This window comes from Sturnira hondurensis, unplaced genomic scaffold (genome assembly GCF_014824575.4).
Source record: "Sturnira hondurensis isolate 20B ecotype Veracruz unplaced genomic scaffold, ASM1482457v3 Scaffold0022179, whole genome shotgun sequence".
NCBI classification, from domain to species: Eukaryota; Metazoa; Chordata; class Mammalia; order Chiroptera; family Phyllostomidae; genus Sturnira; species Sturnira hondurensis.
This window is the reverse complement of record NW_028094810.1, coordinates 173,150-195,488: the sequence shown is the minus strand read 5'-3', so window position 1 is coordinate 195,488 and position 22,339 is coordinate 173,150. Positions and strand designations below refer to the sequence as shown.

The 22,339-nt window shown below is 49.8% G+C and overlaps 3 protein-coding genes across 3 annotated transcripts; all 3 read right to left on the bottom strand.

Annotated features, from left to right (window-relative positions):
• Positions 1-12,144: 12,144 nt before the first annotated feature.
• HBQ1 (hemoglobin subunit theta 1) lies at positions 12,145-12,975 on the bottom strand. Its single transcript, XM_037034638.1, has 3 exons — positions 12,795-12,975; positions 12,449-12,653; positions 12,145-12,347 (listed from the first exon to the last, which is right to left on the bottom strand). Exons 1-3 carry the CDS (start codon positions 12,887-12,889, stop codon positions 12,219-12,221), a joined length of 429 nt encoding a protein of 142 aa, XP_036890533.1. The 5' UTR covers positions 12,890-12,975; the 3' UTR covers positions 12,145-12,218.
• A 2,182-nt stretch (positions 12,976-15,157) lies between these two features.
• LOC118978869 (hemoglobin subunit alpha) lies at positions 15,158-16,113 on the bottom strand. Its single transcript, XM_037034635.1, has 3 exons — positions 15,966-16,113; positions 15,500-15,704; positions 15,158-15,383 (listed from the first exon to the last, which is right to left on the bottom strand). Exons 1-3 carry the CDS (start codon positions 16,058-16,060, stop codon positions 15,255-15,257), a joined length of 429 nt encoding a protein of 142 aa, XP_036890530.1. The 5' UTR covers positions 16,061-16,113; the 3' UTR covers positions 15,158-15,254.
• A 4,113-nt stretch (positions 16,114-20,226) lies between these two features.
• Positions 20,227-21,180, bottom strand: HBA1 (hemoglobin subunit alpha 1). Its single transcript, XM_037034637.1, has 3 exons — positions 21,033-21,180; positions 20,569-20,773; positions 20,227-20,452 (listed from the first exon to the last, which is right to left on the bottom strand). Exons 1-3 carry the CDS (start codon positions 21,125-21,127, stop codon positions 20,324-20,326), a joined length of 429 nt encoding a protein of 142 aa, XP_036890532.1. The 5' UTR covers positions 21,128-21,180; the 3' UTR covers positions 20,227-20,323.
• Positions 21,181-22,339: the final 1,159 nt, after the last annotated feature.

The following is a 22,339-nucleotide window of genomic DNA, read 5'->3' as shown; positions in this document are numbered from 1 at the left end:
CTGCTGTCGTGGAGTCTCTGCTGTCACTGTTATGGTCTAGACACTTCACCACTGCCTTCCACTGGTGGTGGTGATTCGGTTGGGTGCTCAGTGAGCTTTGCTTACCTTCAGATATTGTGACTTAACTGTTGGACTCCTCTTTCACTTTGGGCCTCCAACACCTTCCACCTCCCCTTCTCCTAATGACTGGAGCCTGGTGTGCCCAGCTGTCCGCTGATTGGCTGCTTCTGTCCTTCAGTGTCTGAGCAGCCTGGCTCCACCGCTCAGTGCAGAACACAGGCTCCACTAAGGAGGAGGCGGGTACCTCATCTGCACACATTTCTTTAAGAATTCGGATCTGTCTGATCTGCTGTTAGCATGGCCGCATCCTGGGATTGTAGTCACAGGGAGCTACTTACAGTTTCCACTTTTGGAGTTACTTAGAGCCAAGAGAGAAAGACCCTGGGACAGTATCCACATGACAGCAACGAGGTCCTCAGAGGATGGGGATGGGGTTGTGATTTGACTCACGCTCAGAGAGTGTCAGTGGTGGTATCCACTGACTCAGCTCTTTGTATTATGAGACCAGAATGAGCCCTTCTAGAAGGACAAAGTGGGAGCTCTTTTCATTTTTAACTTCAGTGAGGTTTTTGGGTTATTTGGAAGGAGCTTCTGGCAGCCATGTTTTGAAAACAGTCCTCTGCACACCCTCTGTGCAAAGACTACTTGGCTCAGTGGTCACTCCCTGGGTCTGGATCTTGCGGCCACCAGCACGATAATGTGGCTGATGGTCCTGCTCTGAGCTCTCCTGCCATGGTCTGTCCCCTTCGAAGAAGATGTGTAGACAGGTGAACTGCCCTGCTGGCTTGTGACACAGCTTTTCTCTGGGGAAGGAGTGCAATGTCAGGAGGGTGTCTTACCCAGGGGCACTACCCCTGCCTGCAGCTTAGGCTGGACCAGAGCAAAAGCAGCCTCACTGCAGACTCTGTTTCGTGTGGGCACCAAGCTAAGCTGGGTAGAGAGGCATGCTGCCCTCTTTGGGTTTGGGAAATAGACACAAATTTGTGAAAAGCCGTGAGTGGGTTAAGGGTGGTCCTGGGATGGGAGGGGAGAGGCAAAGGGAATGACGGCTGGGTTTGTGGGTTCCTTGCTTACTTGTACAACCTGACCTGTGACAGGCAGGAACTGGACTGAAGCTGGCAGAAGACACTGCAGCTCAGGCAGTGTGGGTGGGTGGGTATGGGGTACACAGCCAGAGTACTGGACTGTACAGGTACCTCCCATCTCCTTCATTCTCTGGAGGGTTGTGATTTCTTTTTATTATAGTAAAATATATGTAAAACTTACTATATTAACTATTTGTAAGTACAGTTGAGTAACATTAAACCTATTCATGTATTGTGTGTGGAGAGATGGTGGTTTTGAAAAGGCAGAGATGTCCCTAGATTTAGAAATAGGCCTGGGGTCCCAGCCAGAAGGCAGGTGGGTCTGAGGTCAAGGCAGCCCTGGAAGGGCTTGGAGGGGGTCTGCATCTGCTCCTGACAAACCTGGATCAACTGGCCTCTGACCAGTTGATCCAGGACGACAGGATACAAGCTCTTGTGCTGGGAGGATGGGATCCAGACTTCGTTGTCCAGCTCTTCCAACCCTAGTGCTGAAGGTACCCGCCCACCACTCAAGGGTGCACTCCAGGCCCTTGGGTCTCATGGGCTCTAAGTGCTCATCAAGCTCTGGGTGCTGATAGAGCAGTGGACAGTGGTCCTGTGTTCTGAGTGGGCACAGAGGAGGCCAGACCGATGAGGGCAGTGCACAACCTGGCACAGGCTGCCCTGAGGATGACACAATTCCCAATGCCTCTCGTGGGTCCCAGCAGAGGGGAGTTCCCAGACCAAAGCTGGGGAGTGGTGCATGGCACAGAGGGTGTCAGAGGAGGTAACCCATAAATAATGAGGGGGCTTGGGCCCAGAGGGGACCCAACCGATCTTGAGCTCTCCCTAAAATTTTTGAAATTGAGAAATAAGTTTTTGTTTAAAGAGGCAGGGATGTCATTGTAGTCCCTGAGGAGACATGAGTGGGCAGAGCCGGCGTGTACAGGTCTTCCAGGAGCCCAAGGTTGTGGTAGATACTAGGCCCCTTAGATCCAGCCCAGTTACTGTGTTCTTGGGTACTGTCCCACCCATACCTTGCTTCTGGCCAGTGGAGGAAGACATGTTGATCAGCCCCTGGTGTGGGTTGTGGGGTCTTCTAACCCTGCATAGGGGCCCCAGGCTGTCCTGGGGAAGAGGCCCTGCAGCCAGCATGGGCAGGGCTTGTGGAGCTGCCCTGCCTACTCACACTAGGGATCTCTAGCCAGGCCTAGGGCTACAATCTGGGGAAGGGAGAGCTGGAGAAACTACTGGCCCTAAAGCCCCAGAGCCGATAACTCTAAGTGAAAAAGAAATAGCGAACCTCTCAAATGCACAGTTCAAAATACTGGTGATCAGGATGCTTACAGAACTGGTTGATTTTAGTCACAAATTAGAGGAACCAATGAAGGCTAAACTAATGGAAATGAAGGGAAATGCACAGGAAACCAATAGTGATGGAAAGGAAACGGGGACTCAAATCAATGGAATGGACCAGAAGGAAGAACGAAATATCCAACCAGAAAAGAATGAAGAAACGAGAATTCAAAAAAATGAGGAGAGGCTTAGGAACCTCCAGGACATCTTTAAACATTCCAACATCCGGATTATAGGGGTACCAGAAGGGGGAAAGAAACAGCCACGAGTGGAAAACTTATTTGAACAAATAATAAAGGAGAACTTCCCCAATCTGGCAAAGGAAATAGACTTCCAGGAAATCCAGGAAGCTCAGAGTCCCAAAGAAGTTGGACCCAAGAAGGAACACACCAAGGCACATCATAATTACATTAGCCAAGATTAAAAATAAAGAAAATCTTAGAAGCAGCAAGGGATAAGGGGACAGTCACCTACAAAGGAGTTCCCATCAGACTGTCAGCAGATTTCTCAAAAGAGACCTTACAGGCAAGAAGGGGCTGGAAAGAAGTATTCCAAGTCATGAAATCCAAAGAAACATGAACACTGAAAGGACAGCAAACTCAGAGTTATTAACAACCACACCTAAAACAAAAGCAAACCAAGAGGACAGCTAGATCAGGAGTGGAACCATAGAAATGGAGATCATACGGAGGGTTAGCAACATGGGAGTGGGAGGAAGAGAAGGGGGGAGAAGGTACAGAAAATAGCATAGACAGTAGGTAGAAAATAGATAGTGGGGAGGGCAAGAATAGTAGGGGAAATACAGAATCTAAAGAACTTGAAGCCCTGGCTGGCGTAGCTCAGTGGATTGAGCGTGGGCCTGCAAACCAGACGATTGCGGTTCGATTCCCAGTCAGGGCACATGCTTGGGTTGCAAGCCGGTTCCTTGCAGGCTAACTACCAGCAGGGGATGCACAAAAGGCAACCATACATTGATGTTTCTCTCCCTCTCTCCTTCCCCTCTAAAAATAAATAAATAAAATCTTTAAAGAACTTGAGACATGTCATAAACTAAGCGGGGGATGGTGGGGGAGGGGGGTGTGCAGGGTTGAAGGGAATGAAAGGGGGAATAGAACAACTGTAATGGTATAATCAAAATAAATATTTTTTAAAAAGTCACTTAATATAAAATTCAACGTTTTAATAACTTAAAAATGTACAGTTCAGTGGATTTTAGTATGTTCATGCCAGCTAGTTTAACCAGTATTTAATTTTAGAACATTTTCATCACCCCAGAAGGAAACCCTGTACCCATTAGCAGTCACTTCCCTTTTCCCCTGTACCCCACCCTACACAACCATTTAATCTACTTCTGTCTCTTTGGACTTGCCTCATGGGCATTAATCTGAGTGGAAGCACACAGTAAGTGCCCTGTGATGAGCTTTTACTGATCATAATGTTTGCAAGGTTCATCCACACTGTAGCCTGTATTAGAGGGTTGCTGATGCTGCTGGTCCAAAGGACACAGAGCTGGGATGGGGGCAGGCACTTTGTATGTGATGCTGGGGCAGCAGGAGAGAGTCTTCCAGGTCCTGGGGCACCAGCTTCAAATCGCGAATAACATCTCTTCCAGGATGTAAACTTAGGTGCTCTATGACTTCTCAGGAACAGGGCCCTCAACTTTAGCCATCAGGGTACATGCAGAATATAATATTTGTTCTGTTTGGACCTTAAGAAAAAAGGGTTGTTGTCATGTCCTCAATTGCCAACCCAACATACCCTTTTTACGTCCATCGCACAGTCCCTGCACCAGCCCCCAGGCCACCCTTCCTTTACATCATCCATATCCCCCAAGTGCTTAACCTGGGCTCAGGGTTGCAGGTGAGAAAGCGGATGGCTGCTCACAGGTCACCAGGTGTGCCACCAGGTGCCTGTGGCCCGTGGTCTGTGGTCCATGGTCCCTGGCCCAGCCCGTGGACAAGGACCAATCATCCCCTCAGGAATGTCAGTCAGAGATGGCCCTCTCTCCCCATGGGTATCCAGAAGCCTACAGGGAAAGCCCCAGCATCCATAGTTCTCTAGTATTTTCCCTTCCCTTGCTCCTCCTCTTCCCTCTTTCCTGGGGCGCCTATATCTGCCAACTCCTCTCCTGCCTTTGTCCTTTGCCCATGTCACCCTGCTTGCCTGACTCCCCGACTTGTGGGGCTGCCATCCCAAGGAGGTTTGCGAGGGGTACCTGTGCTACCTTGTCCTCACAGTCCAGGAGAGGAGCAGTTGTAAGGGGACTTTCCCACTAGGACTGGGTCATCCATTTGTTTTTGAGATTTAATTGGCAAATAATATTAGTCTCAGGTGTACAGCTGAATAATGCCTAGACACTTGTACATTGTTCTAGTTAACATCCATCACCACGGTCATGCAGTGTTTTTCTTGGGATAATAACTTTTAAGCTCTACTGTAAACTTTGAAATGTAGGATACAATATTGTATATAATAATACTGTATAACACAACACAGTATTATATTTTCCTGGTTCTTCTGCCACCACAGGTCTCTCTTCTGGGACACTTCATGCCCCCCACTCAAGGACTTAAGGCCAATTGGCCCCAGAGCTGACCCAGCCTCTCTCCCTACAGAAGAGAGCACAAAGCAGGGTAGAAAAATCAAAGGCAAGCCCTGTATGTCTATGTGGGTCGGGAATTAAGGCTGGTCAGAGTTTGTTTTTTTCCATAAGAAGGCTCTAATAGTTCTTAGTTGTCTTTAAACTTCATTCAAAAAAATTTTGAGGAGAGGGAAATTTTTAACAAAATTTTAACAATTTGTTAAATTGTATTGTGATAGCATTCATATCAGCATGCACTTTTAAATATCAAAATTGGTGAATTTTTGTGTAGCCATTTTAATATTGAAGATGAAAGAAAATAACATATTCAGTGTATTATGCTTTATTATTTCAAGACAGGTAAAAACAACTGAAATGAAAAAAAAAGATTTAAAGATTTGTGCAGTGTATAGAGAAGGTGCTATGACTGATTGAATGTGTCAGAAGTGGTTTGCAAAGTTTCGTGGGGATTTCTTGCTGGACGATGCTCCATGGTCAGACCAGTTGAAGTTGATAGTGATCAAATTGAGGTTAATTGAGAACAATCAACATACCACGTGGGAGATAGCCAGCATACTCAAAATATCCAACTCAAGCATAGAAAATCATTTGCACCAACTTGGTTATAACCTGTTGATCGCTTTGATATTTGGGTTCCACATAAGTTAAGCAAAAAAACACCTTCTTGACAGTTATTTCCACATGCAATTGTTGTCTACAAAAATGTTCCATTTTTAAAACAAATGAAAAGTGGGTACTTTATAGTGACGTGGAACAGAAGACATCATGGGGCAAGCAAAATAAACCACCACCAACCACACTGAAGGCCGGTGTTCATCCAGACAAGGCACTGGCGTGGCCATGGTGGGATTGGAAGGGAATCCTCTATTTATAAGCTTCTGGAAAACCAAACTATTAATTCCAACAAGTACTCCCAATTACAGTAACTGAAAGCAGTGCTTGATGAGGAGCACATGGAATTAGTGAACAGAAAATGTATAATTTTCCATCAGGATAACTAAAGATCACACTTTTTTGATGATCAGGCAAAAACTGTTAACAGCTCGGTTGGGAAGTTCTCATTTATCTGCTGTATTCACCAGACATTGCACCTTTGGATTTTCATTTATTTCGGTCTTCACAAATTCTCTTAATGGAAAAAAATGCTGATTTTCTGGAAGGCTGCAAAAGGCACCTTGGAATGGTTCTTTGCTCAAAAAGATACAAAGTTTTGGGAATTATGAAGTTGCCTGAAATATGACAGAAAGTAGTGAAACAAAACAGTGTATGCGTTGTTCAATGAAGTTATTGGCAAAAATGAAAAATGTATCTTAGTTTTGTATTAAAACTGAACAAACTTTTTGGCGAACCCACTACAACATTGTTAGCTCTTGGGAATTTCCCATCCTCCCCCATCACAACCCCTCTGTCCAGAGGGCATTGCTCTCCTGACATGAGAGAGCAATCATTTACTGCAAACTGAACTGCTTAAAATCTCTGTCTCACAGTTTCCCAGGATCAGGAGTCAAGTCTCAGTAGGGCTCTCCCAGGCTGCAGTCCGAGCCTCATCTGAGCTGTGCTGCAGAAGGCCAGGCTCACGTGGTGGTTGGCAGCGTTCAGCTGCCTTCCTGCTCTCAGCAAGAGGCCTCCATAGGGCAGCCCACAACAGGGCCGTTTGCATGTTCAGAGCCTGCAAGGGAGAGGTTTTTCTTTTCTCTTTAACTCCATAGACAATATTATTTTACACACAGTCAATGTTTTTACCACTTTGTTACTCATTCCCTTTGACATCCCAGTCTCCTCCCTAGGGTCACTTTCTGCCTCAAGGACATTCTTAGTAGATTCAGGATCGCATGAGGCAAGTGAGGCACCAGGGGCATAAAATTGAAAGATGTACAGCGGCTGCAGTCTGGATAATTTAGTCTGACCTATTTTCAAGATCACTAATTCTATGGTTATGTTTTATTCCTTACACTTATCCATTGAATTTTAGTTTTTGTTGACTATATTCTTCATTTCTAAAAGTTCTTTTTCATGTGTTATGTCACTTTTATTGTTTTATAGCTCTCTGCAGGTACTTAAAATCTCATCTCCAATTTCATGGACGTAGTAAGCACACATGTCATTGGATCTGACATCTTCAGTGCCTGACACATTTGTGAGTCTTCTGCTGATTCTTGTCTGCTGGACTTTGCTCCTGGTGCTTTATTTCCATGTGCTCAGTGAATCTGCCAGTTGTTGCCCTTCGTGGCCTGTAATAAAGTGGCTTTGTACAGACAGGATTTCTTTGCTTCTGCCAGGGGTCCAAAAAGATTTCTGGGAGGGGATCACTCCCTTGGGTGATGTGACCTTGGGTTGGAAAACTACAAAGTGTCAGCATGTGATTTCAATTTATCAGTGAGTTATTTTCCCTTTTCTGCTGAACACCAAGATGGTTTTATTTATTTTTTATTTTAAGTTTTTTCCAGACTCCATGCTTGAGGAAAATATGGAATTCACCCTCTGCATTTGGGGGCCCCAGCTTTTTAAAAAAAGATTTTATTGTTTTTTTTAGAGAAGGGGGCGATGAAAAAAGACAGGGAGTGAGCCCTGGCTGGCATAGCTCAGTGGATTGAGTGTGGGCCTGCGAACCAGATGATCGCGGTTCGATTCCCAGTCAGGGCACATGCCTGGGTTGCAGGCCAGTTCCTGGCAGGGGATGCAGGAGAAGCAACCATACATTGATGTTTATCTTCCTCTCTCCTTCCCTTCCCTTCTAAAGATAAATAAATAAAATATTTTTTTTAAAAAAGAGAGACAGGGAGTGAAACATTGACATCTGAGAGAAACAGCAGTTGGTTGCTTCTCACACACCCCCAACTGGGGACCCGGCCTGCAACCCAGGCATGTGCCCTGACTGGGAATTGAACCAGTGACCTTTTGATTCATAGGCTGGTGCTCAACCCACTGAGCCACACTAGCCAGGGCTGGGGCCCCAGCTTTATGGGCAAGAATCACCTATCAGGGCCCTGGCTGATGTGGCTCAGTTGTTTGGGTGATGAAGTACAAAAAAAGGTGACTGGTTTGATTCCCAGTCAGGGAACATACTTGGGTTGAGGGTTCAGTCCCTGGTTAGGGCATGTGCGAGAGGCAACCGATCAGTGTTTCTCTCTCCCATCGATGTTTCTTTCCCTCTTTTTCCTTCCCTTCCCATCTCTGTAAAAATAAATAAATCTTTAAAAAAAATGTCACCTGCTAGGCACATCACCTTATATTGGCCCTTTTAACCCATGACCCCATGAGGACAAAAATCCCAGCCCAAGTAGTTTCAATGCTGTGATCACCTCTCTGGGTTATCCCTTTATTTGATTTTTGGCCTAAAAATTCCTTATGAGGTCTGTTCAGAAGGTATCCAGCCATGTAATATGAAAAATAGAGACTTTTATTGAAGAAGATACAGAATATAAGAAACATTGTACGTAGGACAATGACGCCTCAGTCTCCTTCAGTGTAGGCGCCTTGGGACCTTACACAGTTCTCCAAATTACCATAAGCTGCCCTGTTGTATTTTCTTGAATTTCATCGATAATCTCATATCACTTCCCTTTCCAAGGTGATTTTAGTTTGCGGAAAAAGCCAAAAGTTGCAGGGCACCAAATCTGGGCCGTAGTGGGGCTAAGTCACCTGGGTGATTTGATGTTTCACAAAAAAACTGCGTGAGATGTGATGCATGAGTGGGCACGTTGTGTGATGAAGCTGCCAATTACCTGTTAGTTGCCCACGGCTTTGGCCTTCTGAATCATCCGAGTAGTTTCCCTTGGAAGAATATTCCAACTTAGTGCAAAATCTGATGCAGATTCCTTGCTCTACTTGCTCACTTTGAGTGCAGCCGCCACACAGTACACATGTTCACTCAATGGCATCTCCCGCCCTCACTGACGGGTACAGTGACATCGTCACTGTTCACGGATGCACATTCCAGTCCACTCACTTGGCTGCTGGGTTATAGCTATACAGACAGACCTTGTATATATCTTGTTGGCCCTTTGATGCTTTTAAGAAGAGTTAAACCATTTTGTCCAGCATTTTTAGTTATTCATAAATAGAACTGTAGCCTCTTTTACCAGGTTGTCAATGGCAGCTCAGATCAGGTGTAGCCTTGGAGCAAGTGACAGGGACCAGAGGCATGAAGGAAGATCTGGGTATATCTGGCAGAAGGGTCCCCCACCCCACAAAAAATAAAGATAAAAATGGGTAAGAAATTTCAGTGTATGAGGTGGACTGATGGTTTTCTACAGGTCTAAAGAAGAGGGCTGAAGAAGGGCTTCTGTGGGTTAATCTGACAGCACCTCAGTAGGCAGTGGGCGAAGGACACACATGGGCAAGTCACCAGGAGTAGTGGTGGAGCCAACAATGTTTACCTTTATGAGCAATCAAACACATAAATGGAAGCTAGCAAGCAGTGGAGGGGGTGTGCAGGCGCTTGTCTCCTGCTGATGAGCCTATAAGGAAGGCAATTTTGGTAATATTGTCAAAAAGCTGTAACAGCAGGCACAACATTACCCTAGAAATTCCACTTCTGTAAAATTCCTCCAAGGAGATTGTGTGTGTGTGTGTGTGTATGTGTGTAGAAATTTAGCTACAGATATTCAGGGCAAGGTATTCTGCACATTGTTTGTGAAAATGAAAAACATACAAGTGAAAAATCACTCCTACCACCAACCTCTTTCCTTCTCTGGGACCGTATAAAGTTTGTTGACAATTGCCTTCTTTGTCCTTTTTGTCCCGTGCCTGTGGAAAAGTGCTGCCAACATGTAGTGTCTATCAAGTTTTCTTGTAATGACTGTATCAATATAAAAATGGACTTACCCTCCACATGTTGACCTGCAGCATGCTGTTACATGGATGCCGGCATTGCCCCTGTCTGCCCAAAGGCCAACCTCACCCTCTGTCATGGCTAATCAGTCGTCTCTTATCGGACTCTACCAAAACTTATTGAACTTTTCTCCTATTATTTCTCCGCTCTAATAAGCAGTTCTGTAGAGAACATCACTGTACATAACATGTTTATACATGTGTACCACTCTTTTCTGTAGGATACATTCCTGAAGCAGGACTGAAGACCTGAATGTGCACTTTGTAAATGTAAAGGGTAAGACCAGTGGTGTGCTAGAGCCTGCTTCAATTATCTGTGTTACATTTTCAGGAAGTCCAAGAGCTGACTGTTAAACACAACCACTATTACAAATTAAGTTAATTTACAAATAAATAGGTCATGTTAAACACAAAGCTAATAAATACTGAAAACTCATTACTGCATAATTATATTACTATACTGTTATCTGAGTTCATGTGTCTTGTGTCTGGATGATAGAAATACTACACAAGAGCACTTACAATGCATCACCTCCTAATTTCCCACTCATTGATAGCGTACATAGCTTGAAATTAGGCCATGATGGCAATATTTAAACCATGGAAATTGAAAAATGCTACAAACCAGCCCCTTCCCCTTTTTCCAGAGTGCCAGTTGCTAAACATTTGCTGGCCCAAGACTGTATACAACTGAATTAAAGTTATAATGAAAAACTTGTATACTAAGTTACACTTCCACCTGAAGAGTCTTACTGGATCTTGCTTTTAAAACATGTTTTCATGACAGGGATCTCATTAATGAGCATTTAAATTTGCATGGCTTTGTGTATCATCACAAATGTCGTGGCCGTTGGTGCACTGCAAATTGCCTTATTCCTGTGGCTCATTTTCCTGTTGGGTTGACTGACTTCAAAAAGAAAAAAGTGGAGGAGAGTGAGGAAAAAGAATTTGGAGGTCTAGTGATAACAACCCTTTGCTGTTTGTGGCAGATACTTTTCTCCAGTTTCTTTTTAAATTTGCTTATGTTTTTTTTTTCCTCCCCATACCAAGTACTTTTTCTCTTTACATAGTCTAATGTGCCCACTTTTTCCAATGTCCCTTTGAGAGTACCATTTCTTAAGAAAAATATCTCTAGATGTCCCTAGAACTACCTGGAAGGCTGTACATTAAATGTTATCTTGTTCCATTTCTGGGTGGGGCTATTTCTGCCAGTGTGTGTGTTTGCATCTGTGTCAATGTGTGGTCTGTGTGTCACACATGTGCTCCTGAATCTAAACTCCCATGTCCTCCATTTGTTCACATCTAGTTTCCTCATGTGTCAGGTGGGAGTTGGAGGAATCATGGGTGTGCTGGACCCACTGGGATACATAAGAAGAGAAAGTAAGTGAAGTAGTTACTGCATTTCCCAAAGTTTCTACAATGATCATAATTGATTTTATGAGGAAAATTTTTTTAAAGAAACCTGTTTTGACTTCTGTCTCCTTAGAAATGTGGCTGTAGCTAGGACTCTAGACCAGCTTCTCCCTGGCCCATTGCATGACTAGGTGCCGGGGCAGGATGCACCTCCTTCCACCAGGTCCAGAATCTGGCAAGTGGGGGCTTCAACCCAAGCCTCCTAGATCCCAAAGTCCCCAATACTCTTCTAGAGCCATTGTACTGTTTGTTGTTCAGGTTGGGCTCTGATAAGTCCTATCTGCACTGACAGGGGGCGCCATTTCCTAATTTTCTTAAAGGCTGCACCCTGCTACCTAGCACCCTGCCCTCAGTTCCAGAGGGGTGAGGGACCAGATTCCGAATGCCTAGGTCTGAGGAGTCAGCTGAGAAGAGCAGCTCTGGGGAGGGGCGGGCCTAATCAGCTACTGCAAGTCTGTGACCCCCGACATTCTACCCAACTCCCGACGATCTGAAGCCTCGGGTGTGGGTCTCCAAGTGCCTTCAGCCAAGGGTGTGGTGGGTCAGGGTTTAAGATACGCACTTGGGACCTGTTGCGCCAAACGCCACTGGCCTCCGAGGATAGGGCAACTTAAATCTCCCCTGGGCCACCCAGGCCTCTAGTGGAAGTGGGGCAGGGGCACACCCAGCTCTTACCTTGGCGAGATGTGCAGCTCGGGTCCCTCCAGACCCCCACCCTTCCTTTGGTGGGAGGGCAATACTTGTCACGAATCCCTTCAGGACCCATGCTCGCACACCCCAGGGAACACATGCACGCAAGCGGCTAAAGCTTTTTTCCCGGAACTTTACTCAGACACAAGACCATCACAGGAAGGGAACGCTGGGGGGTCCCAACATCATTCGCCCCTAGTTTAGCGATAGTTGGAGGTCAGGGCCAAAATCACGTGGCTCAGAAATTTGTCCAGCGAGGCCTGCAGGGTGGGGCTGAAGTCTCCGGGGTAGTGCCGGGCGAGGGTCACCAGCAGGCAGTGGCCCAGGAACTGCAGAGGGACAGAGGGTCCCCACCGAGGTCCATCTGCCCTCCCATACTCTTCCCTTGTGGGAACGCCCTCCACCCCCATTGAGAGGGTTTAGCCCTCACCTTGAAGTTGACCGGGTCCACTTGCAGCTTGCGTGAGTGCAGGTCGCTCAGAGCTGACAGGGCACCAGGCAGGTCGTCCAGGTGGTCCACAGCCAGGGACAACGCATCGGCCACCTTCTGGCCGTGGGCTTTGACCTGGGCGGAGCCGGGGCTCAGGTCCAGGTGGAGGAAGTAGGTCTTGGTGGAGGGGAAGGCCAGGAAGGTCCTTCGGGAGGAACAGCGAGTGAGGTGCTACCCTGGGTGGGGTAGGGGCTTGAGGAGGAGGACACCGTGAGGGGTAGGGGAGCCATTCCTGCACCGGTCAGGAAGGCAGGTGATCCTAGAAGGCGCTAGGGCCTCTCCGCACCTCTCCAGGGCCTCCGTCGTGTAGACGCCCACGTTGTTACCCAGCTTTCTCCACAACGCACCCAGTGCGTCCCTGTCCGCAGAGGACAGGACCATCTTGGAACCTCAGGCCCGCTGTGCGAGTTTTAGCGTCAGCTGCGCCTGCGCCAGTCGGCCTGCTGGTTCCGCAGCCTCTAGGGGGTGCCACGTCCCAGTCTTGTCTCTAGGGGGCCGGGAGCATCCAATTCCCATCTGCTCTGATCTGGGACCTTCCCAATGCGCTGGACTCCAAGAACCCCGTTTTTGTAGTGTTTATTCTGTGGAAACCAATACTTAATACATATTATTATTAGGTAACACTGAATTTTAGCATGGATTTTGGCATTGCTTGTCAGTTTATTCTACCTCCTTCCCAAGTCTGATGCCTACCTCCCTGAGTCTATTTTCTCATTTATTGTGTAAAATGAATACAATTTATTCTTCCAAAGGTCGTTGTGAGAATTAAATGGATGGGAAATGCTAAGTTCCTTGCTCATAGCAAATGTTTCTTTCAAAATAGTGGACATTTGTTGAGTGCCTAGGACATGTGGTAATAATAGCTAATACCCATGCGTCACTTGTTCTGTGCCAGGCACCACTCTTTTTTTTTTTAAGATTTTATTTATTTATCTTTAGAGGGGAGGGGAAGGAGAGAGGGAGAGAAACATCAATGTATGGTTGCCTCTCGGGAGTCCCCTGCTGGGAACTGGCCTGCAACCCAGGCATGTACCCTGACTGGGAATCGAACCACGATCGTGTGATTCACAGGCCTGCGCTCAATCCACTGAGCTACACCAGCCAGGGCTTCAGGCACCACTCTTTTTGTGGTGGTCATGGCAGTGGTAAAACTTCTGTATCATAAAATGTGCCATCTTAGTCATTTTAATGCCTACCATTCAGGCCCTGGCCAGTGTGGCTCAGTTGGTTGGGCATCCTGCAAAGCAAAAGGTTGTGGGTGGGATTCCTAGTCAGGACACATGACTGGGTTGCAGGTTCTGCCCTCAGTCACCTCCAGATCAATGTTTCTCTTCCTCTCTTTCCCTCTCTCTAAAAAATTAAGTGTACAATTTGGTGTCCTTAATTACATTTTTGCTGTTGTGCAATTATCATCACTATTCAGTTCCAGTTTTCCATCATCCCAAAGAGAAGCTCTGTATCCATTAACAGTCGTCCCGCAACCCTTCTCCTCTGGCCCTGGGCAGCAAGCAGAGTGTTCTCTGATGCTGGATTCGCCTATTCTGGACATTTCATGTGAATAGAATGATGCAGGATGTGGTCTTTTTGTGTCTGGCTTGTTTCACCTAGCACATTTTCAAGGTTTATACACCTTGTACTATGTATCAGTACTCCACCGGCTTTTATGGCTGAACAACATTCCATTGTATGGATGAACCACATTTTGATGGTCTCTTCATCATTTGATGGACACTTAGCTTGTTCCCTCACTTTTCCTAGTACACGGAGGAAGACTGCTTCTTACTGAGAGCTCAGATTTTTCCGAGAGCTGTGCTGAAAGCATCACAAATTGAGGCAGGAGATCTGCTGACTCATTTTCCAAGGACCACTATTGAACCCAGGGGAGAAAGGACACTGCTCTCCAGCTGGAAGCTTGGAGGTGGACAGCAGCCAGGACCTGACACGTTAAGGCCTTGCTCTGAGGCTGCAGCACTGGGGGCTGCTCTGTGGGGAGGAAGCACACTGGGGCACAAGCTCTTTGGCTCTAGCGCTCCTCTCCCCTGCAGCACTGGGGTGAGGGAGAGGTGCCAACCTGCCGTGGATGTTGAACTGGGCCCTGAAACTTGGTCTCCAAGCCAGTAATGGCTCCAAGATGAAGTGTCTACAGGTGAGCCTCCTGGAGGTGGCCCCAGCTGAAAGGGGGCCTCCAGCAAATTGACTGGCATCTGCAATTTTATGTAGACTCTGCTTGTGTTTGGGAGGCACTTGATGGAGGGGGGAGCATGCAGTTCAGCTGAGTGTGACCCATCTGGCTGCCCCACTGTCCAACTCTGGGAGGAGCCCTTGCAGAGCTCAGAGTTACTAGGCTGGAGGCCCCCCAGCTCTGAATGTCAATGCCATAGACTGTAAAAATGGAAAACGATTCCATTATTTAACTAAACTTGTATTGAAAAGCAAAACCTCGAGAATGAATTGTAGAAAGGGGAAAGTAGGGTGAGAGTGGTGGGGGTTGCCCAGTGAATCTCAGGCAGTGACAGGACTGCAGCCGCTCCTTCCTCTGCCTTTGCTCCCCTGCCCTCTGTTCGCCCGCTTCGGAGACGCCTTTGGTCCAAGGAGAACCACCCCCACCCTTGGCACGTTCGGGGGCACAGAGAACCGAGGCCACGCAGGTTGCAGCCCACTCAGACTTTATTCAAGGATCAGGAAGTGCCGGTGCACGGAGTGCAAAGGGGTCCCGACCCAGGGCAGGGGTAGCCGCGGCTCCAGCTTAACGGTATTTGGAGGTCAGCACGGTGCTCACGGAGGCCAGGAACTTGTCCAGGGAGGCATGGACGGCAGGGGTGAAATCAGAGGGCAGGTGGCTGGCCAGAGTCACCAGCAGGCAGTGGCTCAGGAGCTGTGAAGAGAGGCGGCGTCAGGGGACGTCGGGATGCGCTCTCTGGCGCTCCACCTCCTGGAACCCGCGGGAGCCCTCCGTCCAGATCTCCTCCGCCCGGCCGCTGCCGCGCTCACCTTGAAGTTGACAGGGTCCACACGCAGCTTGTAGGCGTGCAGGTCGCTCAGAGCCGACAGGGCGCCAGGCAGGTCGTCCATGTGGCCCACGGCGGTGGTCAGGGCGTCGGCCACCTTCTTGCCGTGGCCCTTGACCTGAGCGGAGCCGTGGGCCAGGTCGAAGTGAGGGAAGTAGGTCTTGGTGGTGGGGAAGCTCAGGAACATCCTGGGGGCAGAAGAGGGTGGGAGGCGGGGTTGAAGGTTTGGAGGGGGTGGTGGTGGTCCAGGGCAGGGTCGTGAGCCTCGGATTCAGATGAAGCCCAGGCGCTGGCTGGCCTCTTTGGGCAGGTCTGCCTTATAGAGCCTGAGATCCCCCGCGATCTGGGGGTGCGGGCGCCAGCCGGGTCGGAGCCTACCGAGACGCTGCCCGCAGGCGCTCGGGCCAGTTTCGAGGCCCGGGGTCCAACAGGGGAAGGGAGGTCCTCACCTCTCCAGGGCCTCTGCACCATAGTCGCCGGCCTGGCCGCCAACCTTATCCCAGGCGGCCTTGACGTTGCCTTTGTCGGTGGCGGACAGCACCATGGTTAGTTCTTTCTGAGTCTGTGTAAGGACCAGAAGGGTGTTAGGCGGGGAGAGTGCGGGGCTTTTATGGCTGGAGCGTGAGGGGCACGCCCGCCGGGACAGCGCTCATTGGCTGGCTCAGAGCCCAGAAAACTCCTAGGCTTGCACAGCAGGGGGCGCCTGGCAAGAGAGGTGGAGGTATGGCCCGTAGTTTGCGGAGGAACCCTGTGTCCCGGGGCCAAGATATTTCTTTCTCCCAGTGGCTGCTTCTTGACCGCTGCATCCACCTCCTCCGGAAGTGATATCCTCGCCCTAGTTGCTGGAGGTTACTAGAGGTGGGTGGATGCTGACTCTTCCACTGCATTAGCTCATGACACGCTTTAGGGCCTCTGAATTTCCCTAGACCCAGGTTCCTCTCTCCTGAGGACCTGCCCTGGACCTAGGCTTGGTACGCACTGGACATGTTTAATTTTGGCAGAATCAAGGAATGAATGGGCTATTGAGGGGGGAGGAAGGAAGAAAGACCTACCTAGTCCAGGCCAAAGAGTGATAGGTGTGTGATAGGTCCTTGTTCACACGTTGTCAAAAAGTCCTGCCTTTTGCCCTGACTGGTGTAGCTCAGTGCCTGAGGACAGGCCTGAGAAGCAAAGGGACGCTGGTTCAATTCCCACTCAGGGCACATGCCTGGGTGGCAGGCCGCGTCCCCAGTAGGGGACACATGAGAGGCAACTACACATTGATGTTTCTCTCCCACTCTTTCTCCTTCCCTTCCCCTCTCTCTAAAAATAAATTTAAAAAATATTTTTTAAAATTTCTGCCTTTCCCTGGCTGGTTGGTTCAGTGGATTGAGCACTGGCCTTGCATACCAAAGGGTCGCCAGTTGGATTCCCAGTCAGGGCACATGCCTGTGTTGCGGGCCAAGTCCCCAGTTGGGGACGTGTGAGAACAACCATACATTGATGTTTCTTTCCTCTTTCTTCTTCCTTCCCCCTTTCTAAAAATAAATAAATAAAATCTAAAAAAAATTTCCTGCCCTGGCTAGTGTAGCTCAGTGGACTGAGCATGGGCCTGTGAAGCAAAGGGTTGCTGGTTCGATTCCCAGTCAGGGCACATGCCTGGATGGCAGGCCGAGTTTCCAGTAGGGACACACGACAGGCAAGTACACATTGATTTTTCTCTCCCACTCTTTCTTTTTCCCTTCCCCTCTATCTAAAAACAAATAAATAAAATATTTTAAAATTTTTTCTGCCTGGAATCCCTCCTGCCCCCCCCTTCAGTCTTGATTCTTCCAGCCCCTCCCCCCACCCACAAATAATCACTGCATTTGATTGAACACCTGTTGTGGGGGAGAGGGGAACAAATACTGAGGAACATGATCCATATGGCTGGGGTGGGAGGCTGCTGGCTCGAGCTTCTTCTCCCAGGGTGGTTGGTGGCTGTGCAGCCTCATCTTGGGAATTCATCAAGGTGCCCTCTCCTATTTAGGATCCCCGTATGATTGTTTGAAGGGCCGTCTCTCTCCCTGACTGACCAAATGGTCCTGATTCACAATGATACCTTCGCCCCCTGCCAGTTTCCCAAATTTTGCCTGAGGCAAGACTCAATAGGTCAATAGTGATTGAATTAATAAATAAAGCAACTGTTTAACAAGAGCTGAGCTTTCAACCTAGTTAGGGACACAGACAGTCATAACGTCATCATAAATCGTGTAGTCTCAAACCTCATTAAAGGCCTCTAAGAAAACATGAAGGGAGTGGATGAGGCATTCAAGGATATTAGGGTTAGTCTGAGAATCATGGTAGGCTTCCCTGAGGAGGTGAGACTGGAGAATGAGTATTAGGTGGAGTAGGGTGGGGTGGGGGCCCCACTTGGTTTGACAGGGTCCACGGCGAGAGAGAGCCTCTGTGGCTGCAGAATGGATGAAGGGAGATGTGGGTGTGAAGAAGCAGGCCAGACCCTGCAGGACGGGGGGAGAGAGGGACTTCCAGTGAAACAGTGGGAACCGGCAGGAATTCTGGCTGGTACAGTTCCCTTACTGGTGACAAGTGATGGTCCCTTGGTCTAGTTGGTGGTAGGGAATTACTGATGAGGTTAAACATCAGCACTGAGTGAAAAGGGAAGTCATTGATATGCCCACCCCTCTGTCCACATCCCTCTCCTTTACTGAAGACTTGCACTTCGTGTCCAGGAGGAAGTGATGGTTGAACTAATGTGGGCAGAAAAGAAAGCAGTTCAGACAAGCCTCAGCAAGTCTCCCTTGGACTTGGTCCTCTGTGTCTGCTCTTCTCATTTTGTTCCTCCTGGACCTTCCCCCCACTTCATTCCACTTCTCCTTCTTACAATTCTTCACTCTTTCTGATTTTGTCCCCAGCCTCAGGCCCAGTCCTGGCTCTGAAGAATAAAAAGGATAACACTCTGGGGGCTTAGAAGCAGCAAATGCCACTCCTCAGGCCTGGGACAACCCCTCCTTCTGCACCTTGCTCCAATCCTCCTGCCCCCAAGTCCTTTTAAGGCAAGACTTAGAGGACATATCATCTGTCATATAGGAAGAACTCCCACATAGACATAAGGAACAATGCAAGTGGCTTAAGTGAAAAATTGACAAAGGAAATTAACAAAAATATAGAAATGACCAATATGTTGATGAAACCAAGACAGTGGAATAAACTGGCCAGAAGAGATGTAGAGAGGACGCAGTTGAATGAGAAGAGCAGGCTGCAGACAAATATCTGTGTTATGATGATATTTCTGACAAAAATGTGTAGTTATGGATGTACCCATGTCCCCTCAGCACAGGATAGGGGCCACCGGGCTTAGTCCCAAACTCTTGAACTCCTGCAGGGGTGGGAGGACAGGGCAGAAGGACACTGTCTCCTTCCTTTGAGTAACACAAAAAGGGTGTGTGTGTGTGTGAGAGAGAGAGAAAGCATAAGTGGATTTTAAGTTATTTCTTAATTGTTTTTCTCCTTTTAAACAAAAATGAGTTGGACTGTGAGGCAGAGGACGAGTGCATGGTGGAGAGGAGGGCGCAACTCCCCAGATCTTCGGAGTCCCATGTCCCAAAAGCCAAGTGGTGAGCAAGGGGCTTGCCACCCTCCCAAACCTTTTACCGGTGCTGTGTGTCACCCTAGAGATTGGGGTTGGGCTAGGGCACTGACGCTGTCCCCCACCCACACAGGTGGCTGCAGAGCCAGGTGGGGTGTGGGGGATTCCAGTGTGGAGTCCACAGCTTCAGCACCTGGGACAGGAGCCTTTTCAGCTATATTCCTCACAGCTCTGCTGATCAGCTGGGAAAACCCAGGAACCTCTGGCAACAGAGGGGCATTGAGCTGGGGGACACAGGGCTGGGAACACAACGAGCTATTAATGTGCCTCATGAAATGCCAAACAAGCAAGTAAGGTGCTCTGGTAAAGTGCTCCCCCCAGGGCACCCTGATTGCTGCAGGCAGCTCATGCCCCTCTTCCCAGACCGTCCTGCCCACCTGCCTGCAGAGCTTTATTTGTGACTTTGCAGAGAGTGCTTGGAACTTTGAGCCCCGTTCCAACTCACCTTCTCTCTAGTAGGGAAGAGGTGGGAACCTCATAAAAACTGTCTAGCACCTGCCTTTGTACCAGGAGTGGCATATTTCGACCAGTTGTTTGGTTTTATTTTGATTCTAGATTGTTTGATTAACAGTGACCCACCAGTCAGAGAGACTTCAGAGTGGGTGGCAACTCTCACTCTCTTTGAAATCCTCACCTGAGAACCTTTTCTATCCTTGCTTCTAGAGAGAAAGGAAGGGAGGGAGGTAAAGATGGGGGTGGAGGGGAGGAGAGAGAGAGAGAGAGAAACGTCTGTACCTGCCCCAACTGGAAATTGAACCTGCAACTTGAGTATGTGCCCTGACAGGGAGTCAAATCCGCAGCCTTTCCTATAGGATGACGTTCCAACCAACCCAGCCACACCGTCCAGGGCAGGTGGTGACTCTTAATAACCCCCACCTCTGCCCCAGAGACTAACCTTGGGAGTCTGGCACCTCTTAGGACAGAAGCCTGGTTCAGCCCATTTCTGGAAGCGTCCATCTTAAATCTCTTCCCTTCTCCCTCCCCTGCCCTCTGTTCGCCGGCTTCGGAGACGCCTTTGGTCCAAGGAGAACCACCCCCACCCTTGGCACGTTCGGGGGCACAGAGAACCGAGGCCACGCAGGTTGCAGCCCACTCAGACTTTATTCAAGGATCAGGAAGTGCCGGTGCACGGAGTGCAAAGGGGTCCCGACCCAGGGCAGGGGTAGCCGCGGCTCCAGCTTAACGGTATTTGGAGGTCAGCACGGTGCTCACGGAGGCCAGGAACTTGTCCAGGGAGGCATGGACGGCAGGGGTGAAATCAGAGGGCAGGTGGCTGGCCAGAGTCACCAGCAGGCAGTGGCTCAGGAGCTGTGAAGAGAGGCGGCGTCAGGGGGCGTCGGGATGCGCTCTCTGGCGCTCCACCTCCTGGAACCCGCGGGAGCCCTCCGTCCAGATCTCCTCCGCCCGGCCGCTGCCGCGCTCACCTTGAAGTTGACAGGGTCCACACGCAGCTTGTAGGCGTGCAGGTCGCTCAGAGCCGACAGGGCGCCAGGCAGGTCGTCCATGTGGCCCACGGCGGTGGTCAGGGCGTCGGCCACCTTCTTGCCGTGGCCCTTGACCTGAGCGGAGCCGTGGGCCAGGTCGAAGTGAGGGAAGTAGGTCTTGGTGGTGGGGAAGCTCAGGAACATCCTGGGGGCAGAAGAGGGTGGGAGGCGGGGTTGAAGGTGGGGGGGGGGGTGGTGGTCCAGGGCAGGGTCGTGAGCCTCGGATTCAGATGAAGCCCAGACGCTGGCTGGCCTCTTTGGGCAGGTCTGCCTTATAGAGCCTGAGATCCCCCGCGATCTGGGGGTGCGGGCGCCAGCCGGGTCGGAGCCTACCGAGACGCTGCCCGCAGGCGCTCGGGCCAGTTTCGAGGCCCGGGGTCCAACAGGGGAAGGGAGGTCCTCACCTCTCCAGGGCCTCTGCACCATAGTCGCCGGCCTGGCCGCCAACCTTATCCCAGGCGGCCTTGACGTTGCCTTTGTCGGTGGCGGACAGCACCATGGTTAGTTCTTTCTGAGTCTGTGTAAGGACCAGAAGGGTGTTAGGCGGGGAGAGTGCGGGGCTTTTATGGCTGGAGCGTGAGGGGCACGCCCGCCGGGACAGCGCTCATTGGCTGGCGCAGTTCCAGGAAACGAGGCCCGGACCCGTCTGGAGACTGGGGCGGTGGGCTTGTGCGTTGCGTTCACACTCTGGTCCCGCACAGGCCAAGGTCCGGCTCTTGAGGGACCCCTCTTTGCAGGTGCAGCGGTTCTGGGGTTCTCACACAGGTGCCTGGGCCACCCAAACCCCCCTTGCACCCAGGTAGGGCCGGAGCCCGGGAAAGCAATGTATATTTGCCTGTTATGGTGGGGAGCACATTGTTTCCGAAATGAAACATGTCGCTTTTGCTCTGCACGTTGCCTTGTACCAAGAGCGGTCAATTGTTCATGTCAACAACGAGGACGAAGGAAGGGTATTACGGGGTGAATCCTCTACACGCTCCTGCTCCCAGTACATTCTGGTCAGCACGGGGAACTCTGCCGCGCCAGCGTCAGGGCTGGCCTCCAGCATCCCCCTCACTCTTGGGGTCCCCCCCGCAATCTGCCGGGCTCAACCCTTCCCCGCACCCTTCCCCCAGCACAGACTGGGGCGGGTCGCTGCGCCAACCGCCCCGTTGAGTTTGCAGAGCACCGGAATCCTCTTCCGGCCTCTGTAACTTTGTCCGCAAAGGTTGTGGGTGAAACGCTAAGGTTTCTGCCCAAAGCAGCAGAGGAAAGAGATTTGGGGGCGGGGGTCAGCTTTGGCCAGAAAACGCGCAGTCAGGCGCAGCGTCTGGGGCTGGGATGTGGGATGGAGGTTGGGTGGCCATGGTCCTGCCAGACACTGATCCAGCATTATGATCCCAGAAATTATTGCAAAGCCAAGCGAGGTAGGTTTTTCCCCCCGCATCAATGCGTTAGGCTCAGATCACATAGCTTGTTGGTGTGAACCAGGTGGAAATCTGCTCTGCCTGCCAGACTGTGGCCATGTAGGAGTTCCACCGTACCCCCACCCAGGACATTCAGAGGAAGAGGTTACTTTGTCTTATAGCAAAGTTTGTAGCAGGTTGAGCATGCTGGTGGTGGGTGGGGGCGGGGGACGTGGGAGGCAGCGGGAAGGGAACACAGAGGAGGGGCCAGGGAGCCCTGGACCCGGATCTCTGAATGACCTCAGCCCAGGAACTCGGCCCCTGGG